The sequence below is a fragment of the Elephantulus edwardii genome, unplaced genomic scaffold (assembly GCF_000299155.1).
Source record: "Elephantulus edwardii isolate Elephantulus edwardi_28Jun2011 unplaced genomic scaffold, EleEdw1.0 scaffold00059, whole genome shotgun sequence".
Taxonomy (NCBI): domain Eukaryota; kingdom Metazoa; phylum Chordata; class Mammalia; order Macroscelidea; family Macroscelididae; genus Elephantulus; species Elephantulus edwardii.
The window spans coordinates 15,536,248-15,550,776 of NW_006399809.1; the positions used below are offsets into that span (position 1 = coordinate 15,536,248).

General features: G+C 39.5%; 1 protein-coding gene across 1 annotated transcript in view; it reads left to right on the forward strand.

Annotated features, from left to right (window-relative positions):
* The window catches only part of LOC102852899 (retinitis pigmentosa 9 protein-like), a 23,276-nt gene extending 9,077 nt beyond the window's left edge, over window positions 1-14,199 (forward strand). Inside the window, exons 3-6 of the mRNA XM_006887605.1 lie at window positions 1,345-1,474; window positions 11,674-11,765; window positions 13,333-13,394; window positions 14,001-14,199. Of these exons, the coding sequence (XP_006887667.1) occupies window positions 1,345-1,474; window positions 11,674-11,765; window positions 13,333-13,394; window positions 14,001-14,199 (483 nt within the window). The remainder of the gene's footprint in view (window positions 1-1,344; window positions 1,475-11,673; window positions 11,766-13,332; window positions 13,395-14,000) is intronic.
* The last annotated feature ends 330 nt before the right edge of the window (window positions 14,200-14,529 follow it).

A 14,529-nucleotide genomic window follows, 5' to 3' on the forward strand; every position in this document is an offset into this window, starting at 1 on the left:
TTTTGTGTGAGTGTACTGTCTAATCAGATCTGACTGGTACAGGAGGAGATTGTCCCTCCTTCCCCGGCAGAGCATCTGGTGGATTCGAACCATGTGCCTCTGGGATTGTAGTTGCAGCTCCTTGCCACTAGGACACCAGAGCTACCCTGAACATCAGTTTTTAATTAATCATCCTATTTCTTCCCTGCAGATGCCATATAGTTCATACATATTTGGCTTTGTCATAGCCTGTGCTATTGGGGAAACTTAATCAGCCATGTTTCTCTTTCCCACGGAACCACTGCAGGCACCGTGTGTTCCTTAGCAAAGGCTCCCCTTCTTTTTCCCTCAGCCTAATGCATCTTCTCCAAGCTTTGCTGTCCTGTTTTCCTGGTCTAAAGGTCACTCCTGGTGTTTGAGTCATCAGGTCAAAGAAAGGAAGAGCGAGGGGATGAGTTCTCTTGCAGTCTAGCCCTCCTGGGGCAGGAACCCTTATTCCAATTTCCTGCAGTGTTTTTCTGAAAGAACAAGACTTAGAGTAGCAGTTAAAGACCAAAGCACCTGTTTGGTGGTAATGTTAAGGAGAAATAGATCTTTAAAACACATTTTAGTATTAATTAACATGCTACCAAGTCAAAGGTCGTATAGCCCTGGTGTGTCCACTTGCTGTACAGAGGTAACTTGTGGTCACTGTGAAGCTGCACACTGTAACACTGACGTGTCAAATGCAACAACGGTTACCCATGGTGGACAGTGTTTGGTGGAGCTCTCCAATTAAAACAAGCTGGGAAGCGGGAGTGGCATCCACTTCTGTAAATAGCTTGCCCCCGGAAACCCTATGAACCTGGAGCAAGGATGAAAGACACTCAAGTGTCGAGGACTTTTCGTTCATAGGGTTGCTGTGAGTCACCTATGACTCCATGGCACTGAACAACAACAACTATATATGTATAAAGGTTTAGTATGTATATGACCACAAGGCATGGCAGTGACCTTCAAAGTATAAGCTAGTTTTATATCATGTAATATTTTAATAATTTCTGGCAAGTGGCTTGCTCTAAAACTTCATAAAGATTTCAAAGTTGTAAAAACCATTTTAGGATATTAGCACCACAACTTAGAGCTTACATATCATTGCAACAAGAAGAACACTGATAACTTTTTTTTCTTTTTGGTAGTACAGTTATTTCTTTCTTATTATAGTGCTTTGAGTATTTTGGGGGGATCATATGTAGCTTATGTTTAATTCTCCAAGAGGGGAGTTGGCATTGGGATCTGCAGGCCATGAGAAAGTTATCCAGTGGTGTGTTCTAAAGCATTACTTTGATTTTGCTTTCTTGTTTACATGTCACTTCCATTTTTCAGGAAGATGAGACTAAGCCAGAAGATTGTATACCAGATGTACCAGGCAACGAACATGCCAGGGAATTTCTGGCTCATGCACCAACTAAAGGACTGTGGATGCCACTGGGGAAAGAAGTCAAAGTTATGCAGTGTGAGTGTGGAAGGGTTTCAAATAACACCATCCAGAACATGTGTAGTAACATAATACAACACACTATGTGAATTCATTCTCAGGCCTGTTAAAGATCCCCATTTTATAGAAAAGAAGGCAGGCTTGCAGGGTGTCTAGGGTAGAAGGTAGAGCAGAGCTTGGAATCCAGGGTCTGGCTCCTAATCCTACTGTCTTTCTGTAGCTGCCTGGAGTACTCTTCAGAAGACAACATATAATGCAAAGGATATGCCATGGTAGGAAGGAGGCAGCAGAGTTGCATTGGAAGATGGATCCCTTAGGGTTGTACCTCATTGGATCTAGTTATCACCGCAGTTGGTGCTTTGAGGAGCCCTGGTGCACAGTGGCCAAGTTGGCTGCTAACCAGAAAGTCTGCATGCAGTTCTAACCCTCTCAGTGCTCCACGCAAGAATGATGTGGCAGCCTGCTTCCATAAAGATTTACAGCCGGGGAGAGTCTGCGGAGCCGTTTAACTCTGTCCTGTAGGGTTTCTGTGAATCAGAATCAAGTAGACTGCAAAGGGTTTATAAGGTGCTTTGAGGCTTTCATGCATGAACCTGGATGAGAGCTTTCTCAGGATTGGTTGTAGAGCTCCCACCCTATGGGAGCAACAACACTTTGAAAGCATTCACACCAAATGTAACTACTGGAACCTCTTTTAAAAAGAGTATTAACTTGATGTTTCTCTCTGTACATCTGAATACCATTACTGCCTTCTTGTTCTTGATTTTTCCATTTTAGTAATTGTCTATTGATCTCTTGCTATAACCCAAACCCTGTGTCACTGAGTTTGTTACAACTCATGTTGACCTTACTGTATTTTTTTTCCTGCCACCACCATACACATGCTTTTCTTGTTTCTTACTTACCCAGTAATAGTTACATTATAATTTAGTTTTTAAAAAAATTTAGTGTTTCTTTTATTATCATTTTATTCAGTATTATGAGGGAGCTCTGGTAGCATTATCCATAGGAAGTTACACCACTTAACTCAAAGGCTTTACTTCTCTGGTGGTTCAAATCCACCAGTGGCTATCTGGGAGAGAGACAGGCAATCTCTCCTCCCATTTGATTTACAGTCTTAGAAACGCACTGGAGGGGCAGTTCTGTTGCTATGATAACCAGTGAAGGTGAATGATAGCCAGTGTTGATCATAAACTAAACTGATTAGTTTCCTTTCACATACCCTGCCTTTTTTTTTTTTAAACTGGTCACTGGTTCAGAACCTTCCAGGCTTGCATATGGTTACTCCTGTGCCTGTCTAGCCTCCCTCCTGTATTGGATCTTCTATTTTCTTATGTTGGAAGGAGGAGTGGCATCCACTTCCATAATAGCTTGCCTCCCAAAACCATATAAACCCATATGAAAAGAAGAAAGGCACCCAAGCATCAAGGACTCTCTTTCATAGGGTCGCTGTGAGTTGCCTACGACGGCACTTAACAACAACAACAACAATTTTCTTATCTCATATCTTGACTATATTCTCTTACTGTGGTGAAGCCAAATCTCTGGTAGCCTCCTAAGAAACAGGTTTATTATTGTTATGTGCCTTCGAGGTGGAACCATGTTTCTAAGACACATGGGAGGTGATTGCCCTTCTCCTGAAGAGCAGCTGGTGGGTTTCAACTACCTTTCTTGGGGTTAGTAGTGCACCTCCTTACCACTGGGCTCCCAGAGCCTCCTTAATATAAAACTGGGCTCCTAGAGCTTTCTTAATATAAAACTGTTGAGAATTTATTTTCTGGAAACATCTCTATTTTACAGGTTGTTGGTTTTCCAGAGTATAGAATCTAGGGTAAAAGTCATATTCCTGCTGAATCTTAAAGGCCTTGCTCCAGTTTCTTCAGCTTCTAGTATCACTTTGAGCAGTATAGAACAACTCCAAGTCCTCAGACTTTGGCATGCAACCCTGAGGTTTTTTGTTTATACTTGTTGATTTTCGTGTTTCCTTTCTAGAAGTTTGTAAGATCATTTCCTTGTCTCCATTGTTCTGAAATTTTGCAAATTGTGTGCTCTGCTCCATGTTAGCGATCTTATTATTTCAGACAGTAGATTGATTTTCTGATTTATCTTTTTTCTCCTATTAGTAGTTTTGTTAAATGCTTTCTAAAGTATTCCAGTAACATTATCTTTTATCAATCCTTTTATTAGGCTTTTTATTTCTACTATCATTTTGTTAAATTGCAGTATTCTCTTTCCCCATTCTATGCAGGTTCTTGATTTTTTTTATTTTGTTCTTGTTCTATTGTTACAGCATCTTAAGTGTAATAATTTATGTATTTCCTTTTTAGTCTCTCCAGTATGATTCTCATTTTTCTTGAAATTTTGTTTCTTATTAGGTTATATGCCTTTTATTTAGGCAGCTTTCCAATGTCCAGTATTCTAGGGTTGCCCACTATGATAGTAACCTGTGGTTGCATCTGAGCTGAAACTAATGAGTGTGGTGACAAAGAACCAGGCAGCCGTTTGTCCCTTTGTTCCTCTCACAGGGTCATCGTGAATCATCAGGAGAGGAATGATTCGATGGGCATTAACAACAAATGGCCACATACCAAATTATCCCAAAATGTAACAGCTTAAAACACTGTATACATTTCTGTCCCACATTGTGTATGAGTGAGAGATTTGGGCCATCTTAGCAGGCAGATTCTGGCTTTAGGTGTCAAATAGGTTGCAGTCAAGATGTGAGCCAGAGCAGCAGTCATCATGAGGCAGGAATGCTGCTGTTGCTGTTGTTGTTAAGGGCCATCGAGTTGAATAGGACTCATAGTGAACTCTGTGAACAGCAAATCTGAACCCTGTCCTGTCCTATGCCATCACTTATCATCTCTGACACACTTGGGCTTATTGCTGCAGTCACTGTGCAAATCCATCTCATTGAGGGTATTCCTCTCTTCTGTTGACCCAACTTTTCAGCCGTGACATTCCTTTCCAAAGGACAGCTTCTCCTAACAAGATGCCCAGAATATGTGAAGTGAAGCTTTGTCATCCTTGCCTCTAAGGAGCATTCCAGTTGAACTTTCTCCAGTAGGATTAGAAATTCCATTTTCAAAATGGCTCACTTAGATACCTGGCAAGTTGATGCTGGCTGTTAGCAAGAAGCCTCAGATTTCACAGCCTTGACCTCTGTAGGTTTCTTGAGGGTCCTCAGAATATTTCTTAAGTTGAGGCAGTAATGAAAAAAGAGAGCAAGGAGCAAGCAACAGAGTTTTCTGACCCGACCTCAGAAGCACAGGCTGTCCCACCTATATACAGTCAGCTGTTGCTCACACAGTTTAGCCTTTAACCACTAATTGTTGGAGGAAATTACTTAAGTGCTGCTATACCACAGTGTGCAGTTTGTTGGGGTCTTCTTGCAGTCTCAAAGAGGAGTTGTTATGTGCCACTGAGTCAACTACAACTCATAGCACCCATTTGCACAATAGCTCAGAATCCTGCTCTGTCCTGAGCCTATCTCTGACACACCTACCCTTATTAACCCAGTTATTGTGTCAATACATCTCTTCCAGAGTCTTCCTCTCCTGCACTGTCTCTTGAACCTTTCAACGTGATACCCTTCTCCAAAGATTGGTCCCTGCTGGCAACATACCCTAAGTATGTGAGACGGAGTCTCAAAATCCTTGCTTCTAAGGTGCAGTGTAATTTCACCCTCTCCTGGACAGACCTGTTCGTTTTCTTGGCAATCCATGATATGTTTAATACTCTTCTCCAGCACCACAGTTCAAAGGCATTAATTCTTCTGTCATCCCTGGTCATTGTCCAGCCCTCTGATGCATAACAAGTAATTGCAAAGACCATGTTTTTCAGAGTTGCTGCTGCTGTTGTTGTTGTGTACCACTGAGTTGGAACCTACCCATAGCTGACCCTCCAGCGAGTTTTTGGAGGCAGTTAATCGCATGGGAAGAGGTTGCCCATCCTTCTTCCACGAAGCAGATGATGGATTCCAACCACATGCTTTTGGGATTGCAAGGCAGCTTCTTGTCGTTAGGCTAACCAAACTTCCTATTTTTAAGAGTAGGATGAAAAAAAAATATTAAAAATTCTAAATGTGTGAGTGGAGCTTGTTGTTTTGGATGTGGGTCTCACTGTGGGGTGATATGTGAGGGCCTGTCTGTTGGGTAATTCATGTCCGTGTCATTTGGTCCTTTTCTGTGGATTGATTTTTCACAGATAAGTCATTTCCTGTCTGATGAGTAAAGGTGAAGCTGCTTGTGTCCTGAGAGCTGAATGAGGAAAGCGAATTTTGAAGTGTTGGCCTCCAGGATCAGCTTGTTCACATACTCCTCACATTTATTGTGTCACTTTGCCTTTAGCATACCTGGGGTCTCCCTGACCTTGGTTTATAGTCTCCTGAGAATCATGAGCCCACAAAAGTTGGAGAGAGTTGCACAAAGGCTTTTAAGCAATCCTCTTTATTTTAGGTGCCAATCCTAGGAAAACGACATCCTGCTGGTAAAGGTGGAGGTCAGAGAAAGAGAAGCAAACAGCCCTCAACAAAGTGGCCTGACACAGTGATTGTAACAGTGGGTTCAAGCACATCAGAGCTCCAAGGGCAGTGCAAGTACGGCGTGGTTCAGATCGCTTGTCCTAGGGTTGCCATGCGCAGTGGTCAGCTTGGTAACACTGAACTGCCCCTTCATCTTTACATCCATAAATACCCGATGCTACCAGTATCTGGAAGCAGGAGCAGCATCCACTTCTGAATTAGCTTGTCCCCAGAAACTCTATGAACAGTGCTCAGGCCTTTCGTTCACAGGGTCGCTACAAGTCATCTACAACTCGATGGCACCTAACAACCAGTATCTGAGGGTTATGACGTTTTCTAAATAGACATTAACTTGATTCTCAGCTCTACTTGTGCTGAATTAGAATTTGGTTTTCTAGGGTATACCGTTCATTTGTGATCTCTGGTGGCCTAGTGGTAAGAAGCTGCATTGCACTCCTATTGCATGCAGTTCAAATTCACCAGTTGCCCTGTGGGAGAAGGACGGGCCATCTCTTGTGTAATTTACTACCTCTGAAAACTCGCTGGAGGGTCAGTTCAGTGGTGAATAACAATGACAACTATTCATTTTACACACAACATCTGTCTGTATTATTGCTTCTAACAGTTTGCTGCTGTTCACTTCTTTGCTGTTTGCCCTGTCCTTATAGTTTATACCTTTTAAAAAGAATTTTCTTTGTTGTAATTTTAATGAATATCAGAAGGATGGTGATTTGAATTAGTCTGCATCTGCTCTGAAAATTCATTCTTTCTTCCTCCTGTGGAATCCTAGTGAAGTGGAAGGAGAGATAAGGGCAGGGAAACCTCGTGGAAATTAATAGAGTCCCGAATTTTTCTCACAGTATCCTACTTCTGACCTTCAGATAAAAAAATAACAAGTTTCTTCTCTTTTATCTACATTGGTTCAGTAGCTCCCAGCATGGAACAGAACTTGCAGATCTTAGCCACACAATAATCCTTCTTCCTGCTTCTTGATCTCTTTAATTGGAGTTTCTTAATACTCAAATGACCCAAAGTGAGATAAAACCTCTGCATTAATACTGAGAATGTGGATATATAACAGTGAATTAACTAAAAAGATAAAATTTTTAAAAGTATTGAGAATGTGGACTATATGAAGCATGAATCTAGAGAAATGGGGGGTGAAACATAAATACATATAGATAACTATCCTTGGCATTATTGTTGTTATATACGGTCAGGTCACCTGCAACTCATAACAACCCTATATACAAGATCTCTGAACACTGCTCTATACTGAGCCAATCTCACTGTTTCTGACACAACTACCCCTCTTATCCCTATTACTGTGTTAGTCCATTTCATTCAGGTTCTTCTTCTCTTATGCTGTTCATCCTTCCAAGCATGATATCTTCCAAGCCCAGGTCCCTTGTGATAACATGCCCAGAATTTGTCAGATGGAGCTTTAAAATCACCGCCTCGGAGGAGCAAATTGGTGTCACCTTTTCCAGGACAAACCTGTTTGTTCTCTTGGCAGTCCATGGTACATTTAATAGTCTTCTCTGGCACCACAACTCAAAGGAATCGATTCTTCTTCAGTCATCCTTATTTATTGTCCAGCTCTCTGATACATATCAAGTTATTGCAGAGATGCCTTGGGTTAGGTATACTTCAGTCTCTTGCTGACATCTTTGCACTTCAGCACTCTGGAGAGATCTGACAGCAGATTTTCCTAATACAATTCATCTTTTGATTTCCTGACTGCTGGTGCCAAGAATATTGATTGTGGAGCTGAGCAAACTGAAATTGTTAGCAATCCCAATCTTCTCCATCCATCATGGTGCTGCCAATGGCCCAGTGGTGAGAATCTTTGTCTTTTTGATGTTGAGTTCGAGTCATTATTGAAGACTGCAGTCCTTGACCTTCTGCAACAAATGTTTCAAGTCCTCCTCAGTTTCTGCAAGCAAGGTTGTGTCATCTGGGTAATGCAGGTTGTTGAGCCCAGGGTTGTTAAGCCCAGCCTCCTTAATGATATATTCTGCACATAGATTGAAAATGTATGGAGATGGGACACATTCTTGATACACCCCTTTCCTGAATTTGAACCGTGCAATGTTTCCTTGCTCTGTTCTGATGACTGCTTCTTGGTCTAGGTATAGGTTATTCATGAGCACAATCAGGCATTCTGGGGTTCCTGTTCTTATTGTTAGCAAGAATTTATTATGATCCATACAGCTCAATGCTTGATATGAATGATGACATTATAGAGTTTTGTACAACCAGTGATTTAATTATTGAAAATGCCTTTTTCAACAACATAAACAACCCCTTTATGTATGGACCTTACCAGATGGGACATAAGGACAAATCAACTACATCTGTGGAAATAAATGAGGGAGAAGTTTATTATCATTAATCAGAACAAGGCCAGGAGCCAACTGAGGAACAAACCATTAATTGTCACATGCAAGTGCAAGTTGGAGAAAATTAAGACAAGTTCATAAGAACCAAAATAAAACTGTGAGAATATCCCATCTGAATTTAAAAACCGTCTCAAGAATAGGTTTGATGCATTGAACACTAATGACCAAAGACCAGCTGAATTATGGGATGACGTCAAGGATATCATACATGAAGAAAAGGCCATTAAAAAGACAATAATCAATAAAAAATTTTAAAAGACAGTAAAGAAGAAACCAAAATAGACATTTTTTTAAAAAAGGAGACTCCAAAGCTTCCTCTAAAATGTAGCAACACTAAAGGGGAAGGAAAACATGGGAAAGACTGCAGAACAGAGGTTTAAAAGGCAGTTCAAGACGAAGTGCCAGGGGGCATGACTGTAGAGATCTGAAGTTAGAAAAGCAAAAGAGGAAAAAACCTTCTAGATGTTTGTAAAGTTGAAAGAATTAAAGGGAAAATTCAAGGCTCGTGTAATGCTGAAGGATTCTATAAGCAAAATATTGACTGACATCAGCAGCATCAAAATGGAAGAGTACATAGAATGTTCCAGAAATAATTGGTATTCAGCCATTTCAAGCATATGAATAGTCAAAAACTAATGATACTGAAGGAAGACAGGCATTGCCAACAAACTGTTAAGAGATCCATATTGTGCCTATTCCAAAGAAAGATGATCAAAACAGTATGTAGAGATTATCGAACAATATCATCAATACCACATGAATGTAATATTTTTTCCAAGAGAACTAAGAAAATCGTAGCAGTACATCAACAGAAAAATTAGTAGACATTCAAGCCAGATTGAGAAGAGGATGTGGAAATGAGAGGTATCCTTGCTGATAGAAACTACTACGAAGATGCTGTTTTATCAGCTAAGCAGAGACATTTGGTTGCATGGATCACAATGATTATAGTAGATAGCATTGTAAGGAATGAGAATTCCTTACTTAATTGTACTCGTGCACTATCTGTACATGGATCAAGAAGTAGAAAATAATAAACAGAATGAAGGGACAGTATGTGGTTTTAAAATCAGGAAAGGTATGTGTCTGAGTTGTACCCTTTCACCATATTTATTAAGTCTATATGGTAAGTAAACAGTCCAAGAAGCTGGACTATATAAAGATTGGATATCAGAATTGGATTTATTGTGAGGTGCCATCGAGTTGAGTATGACTCTGAACAGCAGATTTGAAACCGGTCCTGTCCTGTGCCATCTTCACACTTCTTGACACACTAGAGCCTATTTCAGCAGTCACCATTTCAGTTAGTCCACCTGGTTGAGGGTCTTCCTCTCCTTCACCAACCCAAGAATCATGTCCCTCTCCAAGGAATAGTCCCTCCTAGCAACATGCCTAAAGTATGTGAGATGAAGCATCATTATCCTTGCCTCCAAAGAGCATTCTGGCTTCACCTTCTCGAAGACATATTTGTTCTTTTGGCAGTACATGGAATGTTCAGTGCTCTTCCCCAACACTATAACTGAAAGGCATCAGTTCCTCTGTCATCGCTATTAATTTTCTACTCTCAGATCCATAGCAAGTTATTGGAAAAACCATGGCCTGAATCAGATGCACCTTAGTCCTTAAACTGACATCTTTTCTGCTTAGTAATTTTTCTCCTGATTTCCTGACTGCTGGTACCAAGGATGTGGATCCAAGTAAGATGAAGTTGTTGACACTCCCAGTCTCTTCTCCATCCATCATGATGTTTCCTATTGGTCGAGTGGTAAGAATCTGGAGTAAGACTCATTAATAAGCCGCAGTATACCAGTAACACTACCTTACTTGCTGATAGCTAAAAGGAACTAGTCTGTACTGTTTGTGATCAAAGACTACAGTCTTCAGTAGTAGAGATTAAACCTCAATATAAAGAAAACAAAACATGACAATGAGGCAGAAAACCAACATCATGATAAGTGAAGAAAATATTGGTTGTCTGAGATTTCATTTTGCATGGACTCTCAGTCACCACCATGGAAGCAGCAGTCAAGAAATCAAGACAGTGCATTGGGTAAATGTGATATAAGAGACCTTGTTAAAGTTTTGAAAAGCAAAGATGTCACTTTGAGGACTCGGATGCACCTGACTAAAGCCGTGGTATTTTCAGCCACTTCATATGCATGCAAAAAATTGCTGGTGAGTAAGGGAAACTGAAAAGAATGGATGTCTTTGAATAATGATGTTGGTGAAAAGAATATGGCATGGTAGAATCACAGTCAGAAATCTGCTTGGAAGCTAAATTGATGAGACTTCTCACATACTGAAAATGTTGACAGGGGACAAGGGTCAGCAAAAAAGAGAAGATACTCAAAGCTATGGATTGATGCAGTATCTATAAGGATGGCCTCTAACAGTTGTGAGAATGGCCTAGAAGTGGGCAGTGTTTTCATATATTGTACATTGGGTTACTACATGTTGAAACGTACTCAATAGAACTTTACACAAACCACATTTTATGCCTAAATACAGATGCTCACACAGTTTTGCCTCAAATCCAGGTGGTTCTGAGAAGATGCAGATAGGTTAAAGATGTTAAGAAAGATTCTTACTCATTTCTGTTTTGCCTATAACTTTATTTCCCCTATGAAACACCCTAAAGCTGAATTTGGCTCACTGAAATCCCAGGAGGACTAAAGTCTGTCGTTGCACTGGACATGTATACATATATGCACTCCCATTTTATCTTCCCAGCTCCTCGTGGGGTCTTCTCTTGCCTCTTATAAGAAATCTTTAAACAGGACAGTTTTCCTGTGCAGCAGGTAAAATTGTGTTAAGGTTCTGATGTCACTAATATTCTAAGAGAAGCTATGATTTTTGTTTAGGTCAGTGTTAGGGATGAATGCAGTTGTTGACCAAGCCTGAGAAAGCTTTGATTTGCTTTAGTGCATAAACTTATAAACAAAGTTCAGAAACACTTGATAACATGGAAAAGATTTGCCTCTATTTACTATATTTGAAAACTTTAGTGGAACACAGTTTTTTAAAAAATGCATCTTTTGCAGTATATTTTGCATGAGATTACTTATTAGTATTTGATGAAACAGTCATTTCTAAAACTCCAAGATGTAAAGGTTGTTAGGAGGCAATTTCCTTCTATTTAGGGGATCCCATGGAGTTCATCTGTTGATTCCGTTTGATATAGAATTGGAGTTTAATGAAGAATAACTAGTATTATCTACTGATTTCTTTTTTAACCTCGATTACATAAAAGTGTGTTGTCTTACAGAAGTATTTCCCTATTTCTTTGTTTTTAGGTTGGCGTTGTAAACGATATGGTCACCGAACAGGCGACAAAGAATGCCCTTTCTTTATCAAAGGCAACCAAAAGTTAGAACAGTTCAGAGTAGTAAGTAAAGTTTCATGTTGACAACTTACATTTGCAGAAATGGTGAATGTTGATGAATCAGCAGTCATCAGGGAACAGAAGTTTCTCAGACAATTCATTCACAGGAGTCTTAACAACATCTCTGTTAAATTACATTTGTGTAACAGATTAGTTATTTAACCAAAAAAACCCCTTAACTTTAAAGTCTTACTTGCGTTATGGCTAGGAACAGTACATTTTTTTTCTGAAGCATATATACTGTATTCCATTCTATCACTTTTAAATTTTATTACATAAAGACTTCTATCTAATGACTAAAATTAGAGTTTTGATTTTTCATTCTTAATCTAATAATTAGATATTTTTCTATAAGCAGGAACTGTGTATAACATATATTCTCATTAGAAAGCAGTTAGATGAATCAGTCACTTCCCCACTTTATTTTAACAGAGCACTGATGCACTGCTCAGGAAACACTTCTGCCAAATTAAATATACTGTTCTCTATATATATTCCAAATACCGGCAGAGAGTAAATTAGAGTCCACACAATTTTTTCCATAGAAATTCTATAGCTGTGAAGGATTATATACTAGGAAAATGTGTAAAGTCATGGAACAAGGTTTATGAAAACATAAGTGAAAGAAAATAGAGTTGTATGTATAATAAGGTTCCAATTTCTCATAAATTACGACTCCTGACTGACTGGGAGAAAGACAGGGTCGGAGTGGTTGTGCCTGAGTGTTAGTAGTTTGCTGGGTTGCATCTACTTCCTAAATAACATGCCTCTGAAAACCCTATGAACTTTGATAAATGTCGGTAGTTGTAGAGGGGCTTCAAGCCTTTTGTTCATAGTGTCACTATGAGTTGTGCTCAACTTGAAGGCAATCACCAACAACCCATAATATGTACAGTTAATACCAATTTTGTGTGTGTGTGTAAGATAATTCTTTTTTCCCCTTTTTTAATTAATTTTAATAGACATTTACAGAGGTTATGGATTTCCATTCATTCATTGCTGCACTTTTCTCCCCACCCACCCCTCCCCACGTAAGATAATTCTTGTACTAAAATGTAAGGCATTTTGAATTATACAAATCATATAAGAATATATTTACCTTATTAAAGAAAATGAAACCCCCAAGCCCAATCTTGCCTCCCTCCCTGATGGATGTTTGCAGTTAGCCATAGGATGGGCATAATTCCAGACATCCTTTGAGGTACTTACATATCTTTTTCTGTACCTTAAATATATTTTTCTTGCACAATATTTGGTTTTCTTATTCATCATCTATTGGCATAGAATACAAAGAGTTATTTCTGCATTAATAACCTTGAGTAGTATGTCATAGACTGTATCAAAGTTTATATAAATACTTCCTCATAAAGAATATTTAATTTCCTACTTTTTTATAGTCAGAAGTTCTTTTTTATATCCTAAGTAAATTTGTTGTGTTGGCAAGCCTTAAAAAAGAACACGATCACATAGGGGGAGGTAGTGTGAAAAGGCAGTAAAATAAAGGTTTTCTTTGTAATAAGCTAACAGTCTACAAGACCTAAACCAAACCTGAACTTTTTCTAACTCGCAGGCACATGAAGATCCCATGTATGACATCATACGAGAGAATAAAAGACACGAAAAAGATGTAAGGTGAGGTTCTGATAATACCTTGTAAACTTTTAACTTAAAATATTTAAAGGAAAAGAATAACCAGTGAGAGACAGTGTGCGAAAGGAGTGCGCAGGCCTTGTTCTTCCTGGCCACTGACACTTCACCTCAGCAGCCTCCTTTGTGACCACCTCTATTGTACATTTGATTATCTTTCATGTGACTTAGGTTATTTTCTCCAGTGTCTTCAAGGACCCTGAGCTTTTGTCAGATATTTTTAGGTCCACAGACAAGGATGACAAAAATTGTTAACACGGAGTTATTGAGGAGTGATATATCATCTGCTATATTGTTGAGCAGTTACGGAGTGACTTCAGAATTTATTCATCTGCTAGAAGTTAAACATTTAAAAACTACATGAAGATGCAGAAATATTTAAGAAATGAAAAGAGTACATAACTGCTTAGACACTGGTTTGTCATGTCAAATAGGCATCTTTGTAGACTTGAATGGGAAAATAAACAAAAATAAAAGTAAGCTCTGTGTTTAGTGATACAGTTTCCTCCCCCTCAACACTGCTGTTGTAATACTAAAAAAAAATTTTAGAAGTGAAAGTCATAGTTCTTTGACCATTTTTTTTATGTTTAGAATACAACAATTGAAACAGTTACTGGAGGATTCCACTTCAGACGAAGAAACCAGCAGCTCTAGCTCCTCAGAGTGTAAGGAGAAGCACAAGAAAAAGAAGAAGAAAGAAAAGCATAAGAAAAGGAAGAAAGAAAAGAAAAAGAAGAAAAAACGGAAGCACAAGTCTTCAAAATCAAATGAGAGTTCAGACTCTGACTGACAAGGACTTGTTCAACATTTACCTATCAAAAGGGCAACACTGGCCAAAGAACAGGGGCAAAGCAGCTGGAGTGGATGTAGGAGGGTTCTCGCTGCCTTCCAGTCAGGATGCCACCCACAGGGAGGATCTCTTCCCAGGTGCTAGTTGTACACGGGGCTGGTTGGTTCAGAAGGCTGATTCAGCAGCATCCTCTCAGCTGCCCATTGCCCTGTTTGACATGTGAAAGGCCACCTGCAAGGGGCAGGAGGAAGGGGCTCTCTGAGGAAGCTCTTCCATGGTTTTCCCCTCCTTAGTGAGGTTACTCAGTTTCCAGCTTTCAGGCTTATGTTT